At 26.7% G+C, this 8,052-nt stretch overlaps 1 protein-coding gene across 1 annotated transcript; it reads right to left on the bottom strand.

The window, feature by feature from the left end:
- Nucleotides 1–1,737: 1,737 nt before the first annotated feature.
- On the bottom strand, nt 1,738–4,408 carry LOC114405382 (putative expansin-B2). The gene is made up of 4 exons (XM_028367951.1): nt 4,234–4,408; nt 3,695–3,807; nt 2,803–2,990; nt 1,738–2,188 (listed from the first exon to the last, which is right to left on the bottom strand). Exons 1-4 carry the CDS (start codon nt 4,406–4,408, stop codon nt 1,861–1,863), a joined length of 804 nt encoding a protein of 267 aa, XP_028223752.1. The 3' UTR covers nt 1,738–1,860.
- Nucleotides 4,409–8,052: the final 3,644 nt, after the last annotated feature.

The raw sequence follows: 8,052 nt of genomic DNA on the forward strand, positions 1-8,052 counted from the left end.
AAAACCCTAGCATACATCTAGCATGGGAGGGGTGCAACCAGTCACTACAAAAATCATTTGAAAAAATTAATTGCGGATCGGGACTGATGACAACTGTGCGTACCTTAAAGGGAACCAGCAAATGAGAGGGTACATATAAAATTGAAGGTGTGAAACTCCTAGCCTCCAACTGGGATTCTTCCCACAAGTGTCGTTTGAAGTTAAGCCGCAAAAGAAGCTATGACTGGCTATGGCTGGCTATGGGGGGTTGTGCACGTTGTCCTGGGTTAGGGTATATATTGTATAGTAATAAAGAATTTTGTTTCATGGGATATAAATGACACTTAGATTGTTGTTCAGCATCCTTCATGGAAGAAGCCAAGAAGAAATTTTGACAATATTGTTCCAGGAGATGCTTCCAACTAAGTCAGACTATAAAACTAGTTATGTTCTTAATATTGATTTTTGTTGAGAATATGATTTTTTTTATTTTAAATTTTCATGTATTAAAAGTTTTATTTCAGATCTTTAATGTTAAATAATGATGTAATATCATTCTAACCTTTTATATATATATATATATATATATATATATATATATATATATATATATATCAAGAATTCATAATAATAAAAAAATTTATCAGAACCTCAAACTAAAAATAGAATATATATAAAAAAATTTAAATATATTTAAGCCAAATTATTTATAATTCACGTCAATGTTTATGTAAATTATGCACATGTTTTGTTGATGATATTTTCATATGAATAATATTATTGTATCATGACTTTTTTTTATATAATTAATTTATGTTTTTATTTAGTTTGTTAATCATAGTTTATATCTACAAAACTAAGTTTCTATGTGATTAAAATTTACTTTAAAATATATGATATTTTATTTATATAATTGTAATAAATTTAAATTGAATATAAAATTTAGAAAAAAGTTGACAACACCAAAAAAGTTAATAGAATTTTTTTATCATAAATAACGGAAAAAATTATATTACTAAAATTATTGATGACATAAACTTTGTTACTTTATAAAGAAATAATTTTATCATATAATATATTTAACGTGCATTCATTACTAATTTCATATTAAATTATTAAAAATATTGATTTATTCATGAATTAATTAGCAACTGCAACTTTATTCATAAAATTAATTATAGCTTGATTAGCACCAACACCCCATCCGAAATTAAGAGTTATAATTACGACTGAAGTCAATTTAAAACAAATACAAAATTTCAGCACCAAAGTTACTTAATATATGTTATCATGATGATTAATGGTTGAGATATATGTTACCATGATGATTAGTGGTTGAGGTACCAACATAGTTGGGATCTCTACCACTATTGTGTTGTTGTTGTTTTCCTTTCTTTTGCTTTATTTTTTTTTACCTATTATCATGAATGGAATTTATTATATTCTCTAGAGCTTTAATTAATGGTAAATTTTAGTAATAGTATAGGATAGACTTCTCTTGCAGGTGATTGCTTTTCATTTTTTTATAGAAAATAATAACCTTTTATTTTAAAAAACTGCAAACCAAGAAGAAGGAAGTGTTCACGGGAAAGAGAAACTGGGATTCTGGGTTATGAGGAAAAAATGCCTCGTGGAGAGACAAAACAGGAGATTTGAATTATTTTTATTTAAAAACAAAGTTTCACAACCTCACATACACATTAGCAACCCCCATATTATTACACATACTTTTTATCACATAAAAGAAATGCAAAGAAATATTGCTAAACAATCTTCCATTGTGTATATATATATGAACTGACAAGGATAAACTTATTTATATAATCTGGCAGTTCTTCTTTTACATATTTTCTCGATTGATGTCATGATTTTAAACAGAGTTTAAAAATTAACAACAGATCGATAAACTTGGCCAGGTTGCCAGCCATGTGGAATTACACTATCAGCCACAATTGTCTTGTAATAGCCCTTGCCTTGTTCTGTGAGCTTAATAGATAATGGTGCTTGTAATTGTAAACCTAAATTCAAAGCCCACCTTGCACCCCATGAACGCTGCATGGGAAGCCACGTGTCAGAATTAGCTTGCTTCAACTCTATGGCCACAAGGTCACTACCCCCATTTTCGTATTCTATTTCGGTAGCAAAATAATATGGGTTGGCCCCATTATCGATAGTGAAGGCCATAGAGTTCCCAAAGGAGCATGCAACCCTGCAATCAGAAAAGGGTAATTGAAAATTTGAAATTAGTACTGCTACTATATATACCAAAAAAAAGATGTCACAAAAATTATTATAAGCTAGTTTTTCTCTATTTATATAGACATCATTTAATAAAAAATAGATAGAAAACATGAAATGTTGTATATTTATATCAACATTATACTAATAAATAATTTTGTTGATATGAAAATTATTACATAATATATCAGTGACACCACTAAAAAAAATACTTCTATCCATCAACAATAATGTTCTTGAAATAAATCATTCCATTAATATATATATATATATATATATATATATATATATATATATATATATATATAATCTCAAAATGTTAACATAAAATTCACATATATAATAAAAAAAAGTATAATGGCTAACAGTTTTTTTAATAGTATATTGACAATTTTTATTAGTTGTATCATTTATATTCAAATGTGTAGCAGCATATCGTTGCCTTTCTTGATAATTAAGGTAATTAAAAGGAGTAGAAGAAGACCAACGAAAATTTTAAGTATAAATCATTAAATTAAAATATTTGATGTTAAATCTAAATCATCATTTTTTTAATAGATGGAAGCAAATATAAGAATTACGTACCTTCTGTAGAGAATATTAAGCACTCCAGCATTGCGAAGATTATCTGCTTGGCCTGGAGTTGCCATGGAACCAAAGGCAGTGCCACTGAGATCAAAATGAACTGATGGTGAGGTACAACCGGGACATTCATCAGTTATCATCACGCTCACAGGGTTTCCTGAACAAAAGGCATTTTCTGTGCATTTTACCTGAAAATTTAACAACCAATGCGTTTTAATGTGGATATATATATATATATATATACGGGCAGAAGTTAATTAAAACTTGGCGTTTGTTTTCAATCAAATATTTGAAAAGTTTAAATCATTTAAAGTTTTAACAATTTCAATGGTTTCAATTGAAATTTCTTTGTTTTGATAAAATAAACATTTTTTTAACGTTGTTTTAGTATAGAGACCTTAAGTATATTTTACTGGAGAAAAACTTGTTCAAGCAAAATTTTGTATCTGAATAAAATAATTAAATTTTTAGAAGAGAGAGATGGGAGAAATAGAGGGGGTGGGGGAGGAGAGAGAAGAATTGTGAAATTCTTGATTTTTAAATGGAATTAAAAATCATTAAATTTTAATTAATTAAAATTTCATTTTAAAATTTTCAATTGTTAATTTTCATTTAATAAAATATCTGTCCTTAAAAATTATTTTCTTCCCTTAATATATCCCATTCAAACACTCCTTAATTCTAAGACGAATTAAAGAGTTGAGAAATGATTTCCATGATTTGAACCCAATATATGAGAAACCATTTTTAATGCTTCGAAATTAAAGCACCCTAATCTATTCTCATTCATATAAAAGAAGTAATGCTTTGAACATATAAAGTAGAAAAATCACTTTAATATATTATTTTAAACAAGAAGAATAGCCTATTTCAACCAACGTGTTGCATGCACCTGATAGCATGCCCCGCATCCTCTGCCACCAAGGTAAAGAGAAGGACCCCCAGCTGATACCATTTTAGAGAGTGGAGGTTTTTCCACACTGTCAATGTATCCACAAGCACCCCCTACACAACATCACAAGAAAAAACCAATGTTGCAATTTATCTTTGGCCAAAGCTAATTAATTAATTAACTAATGATAGTTTTTCATAAAAAACTAATTAAATAAATATGTAATAATATTGAAAAATAATGTTTTACAAGAGGACTATTCATACAATTATATGTAAAAGACAACAATTTAAAATATTCAGATGATACCAGAAATTCAAATTATAAAAATCAATTAGGTAAATTATCTTGAGTTATTCAACATCTAATAGAAGAAAATATAAGATTGATCTAATGATTGAAGAAGGATGAAAGAAAAGAGAAAAAGTCATGAATTTAAATTTTTTTCAACTTACATTTCTAATAAAACTAATAAATTAATATTTATCGATAAAAAAATCTTATAGGTAATAAAAAAAATGTTCAAAATATACTCTCACCATCCGACCCAGCACCCTCTGGTGGTCCAAACATTGTAGCTCCTGCTACTTGCCATTGTTCTTCATTTTGAATTTTGGAACCATTAAATAATTTGAGATTGAGACAATGGCAAGGGTTTAGTAACAGAGAAAATATTACTACAACGAAAGACATGTAAAGAAGAACTTGCATCATGCGATTTGCAAATAACAACAGAGCTTGCGATTAATCTCGTGTTGATGCAATTCTCCCACGGCACATACTAGTACTATATATAGACCAATTATTCTGTAATGATTATTATTTTTCAAAATAAAATTATTGTCATATATATATATTCCTTGTTCGAGTATACTTTCAATGACTAATTTTAGATTTGATAAAGGTTAAGGGTACGGTTTAAGACTAATTAAAGCGAATTGTGTCATATATATATATATATATATATATAATTGGTATACATTGATTCTGAAATGATTTTATAACATTTTTACATATAAGTTGGAGTACCACTTGGGCACTTACTATTTTGGCTCTTAATATTTTTTTTGCTTATAAAAACAAATATTGTGTTGCATCCCCAGAAATCATAAGCTATATGATTCTTTCTTCCTTAAAATAACCTAGTTTTTACTTTTTAGTTCATATCATCACTTTTCTTTTGCTACCATTAATTAATAGAATAATAATTTATTGATTACAGAATTAAAAAAAAAAAAATGAAAGGTGCCAGCTCTTCAAAATTTCAAAAATTAGTGTAACTGAAAATGTTTATTGGTTATTTGCAAATATTCTAGTGAGTCTAATCTCTAATAAAAGTTAATAACTTAATCTGATATAAGAACTCATCAATGACTTATAATTCAATTTGTTGTACGTGGCTGGACTAATTCTGTTTATTTTGTGCTTCTTCTTTTTCAGAAAAGAAAATTATTTTTAATTAAATTATATTTAAATTTTTAATTATGATAATCACATAAGTTTTTGTAGAAAAGATATAAACTTATAAAAAATATTTTTAGTATTTTTTTATAACTTAGGATAAGTAACTAGCAAAAATTAATTACAATGCAAAAGTTGATTTTAAAATGTCATCAATTTTTATTTTTTTTAACACAAGCACACAAAGTATTTTGATTCAATGGATTGATATTCAGCTGGTGGCAATCAGCCTAATTTTCACTGATTGATGATGAAGATTTATTACGACTATTAGATGACTGATCGATCAATTTCCCACTAATTAGCCATTTATAATCCTCACGATTTGTTTCACCTACGTCAAGATATATGGAGTACTTAGAAAGAACATCCTGGCAAGGTACTAAGAATAAACCTGGCTCAAACAAAAAAATTACAATGAATTGATAATTTGGTATATACACAAGAGGTTGATCTGCTAACATACTGTCAAAAAAAAAAAAAAAGGTTTGTCCGCACTTTATAAATCAATCAATCAATTATCATCATTTATCACACAATTATCAGCAAGTATCGATTATCAATCAATATAATGAAATAAACTTAAATAAATCAAAATATCAAAATAACATAAATTAGAACCAAATCATTTAAATATATAACTTGGGCATATATTATGATTAATTTTTCATCAAATTAAAAAAAGAAGATATAAGTCATCTTTTTATGTGGTATTAATCGCATTAAATTATAAAGGTATCAGAACTTTTTTTTAAGGAATGATCCAGAATCCAGAATTGTATATATATTAGTATGTATATCTGTGTGGAAAACACTTATACTATGAATTGATTTTTTACTATAATCTACATTTGATAATGTGTCATTTCATTGTTGGTTATGTACTTATGTCCATAATGGTATATTGAGTATGTGCTTACTTAGCTTCACTTTTTGTGTATATGATCAGTAATTGAATTATAACTAACAAACTTAAAGGATCTAATTTTTTTTATGCATAAAAATAAAAATGTTACATCAATGTAGAACTAGAAATAAGTTAAACCAACTTGAAATTACTAGAGAAATTAGTTTACAAAATATAATTTGTAAATAATTGAGAAATAAATAAAAAATGATAATAATAATAATAATAATAATAATAATAATAATAATAATAATAATAATAATAATAATAATAATAAATTATATATTATAAACATATCACCTGTGCAGGCCAAGGGTTAATACGCTAGTAAGTTACAAAATATCAGTTATTTACTACTTGTACGTTGGTTGGCTTCAGTTTAATTTGGGACTTTTTTTTTACCAAAAAGGTGATTTCATAAAATTATATATTAAATTAGGTGATTTTTAAAACTTTATAAAAAAATTAGTGATTTTGACTTTTGATATTGCCTATAATTATAAAGGATGTAAAAAAATAACTTTTTACAAAATCACCTACTTTTGTATATAGTTTTATGAAATCATGTCTGATAAATAATTTTTAAAACTACCTAGTTTGCTATATAATTTTACTGATTCACTTAGTTTGATAAAAAAAAAATAGTCTCAGTTTAGTCATTCTGGGAGCATAGAAATTGTATCATAATAAAAAATAGGATTACAATACTAAAAAGGTGTTTGATTTAATTTTGTCTTAAAAAAGGTGTTTTGATTTAATTAAGTTCAGATCTTGGTCTTGCTTGCCAAATAGATCGTGTGAATATTGTTCTTTCTACCTGGAGGTAACATCAATAGATTGTGTGCCATCTTATGAAGCATATGGAATGCGAGAAAGAATTTTGTATTCAATGGGAAAAGTTTTGATGTTGTGAAGATTAATTAGCGAGAGTGCAGCATTTCATGCATGGTCTTGGCTAAAAAGATTGGATCCATGCTTCACTTTTTCCAACACGCAGTGGATGTCAAACCCAGAGGCATGTATCTAATTCGAAACACCATTTTTTTCTTCATTTGAATTGACAGTGAATTCTTTCTATTTCTTATTCGATTTATGTATTCTTTTTTCTAAATTAAACAAGATAAGGACTAATTCTCGAACTGCAAGTAAAAAAAATAATAAAATAGAATATAAATTTATCTATAAACTCTATAACTTATAATAGAATTTATGTTTGATAGAAAAGTTATTATCATATAGAGTTGACGAATGAGATGAAATTGAGTTCATTAAATAAGAAGAAATGTGGAGTTATGCAGGTCATGCTAGCAGTAGTGGGAATTGGTCTCATGTGGGATGTGTAGCAATGGTTTCTTTTTGGTGATTATATATGATTATCCATGCTCTGACTTGAAAAATAAAGTCAATAAAAAAATTCAAAAAATAAACACATAAGTAGAAGTCACGAAAAAGAGTATGTAAAATATAATGATTTTTCTTTTCATCTATATATCTTGCCTCCTCCTGGCTTTATTCTGTCTTAAGATCAAAGATTCATTTCTAACACAGCCTATGACGTCTTTGCATAATCCATCAATATAAGAAAACTGTGTTTAAAATGTTGCAAGATATATATACCCATGGCTTTCTTTCACAGATGGCATGGCAAAAAAAATTGAAGGAAAAAAAAGCCTTATATATACATACGGTAAATGATAAAAGGAGAAAAATGAAAATTTGACATGTTAGTAAAAAAAAATGGTGTAACCTTTAATTGAGAATTTGATATAAAACCTTGTATTTATAATATTTTTCCCATTTTTAGTTCAAAAAAACTTATTTTTTTCCTATAACATCTTTTAAAGAATATTCCTTTTATTTAACAAGTAAATGCACAGTTTCTTAATAAAAAGAAACTGTTTTAATGAACATTTTTTTACCATAGCATAATACGTATGTTGAAAGATACAATCAGCAAGCAACTGTGTTTTATATAATATAAAGATAAACA

This window comes from Glycine soja, chromosome 3 (assembly GCF_004193775.1).
Source record: "Glycine soja cultivar W05 chromosome 3, ASM419377v2, whole genome shotgun sequence".
Taxonomy (NCBI): domain Eukaryota; kingdom Viridiplantae; phylum Streptophyta; class Magnoliopsida; order Fabales; family Fabaceae; genus Glycine; species Glycine soja.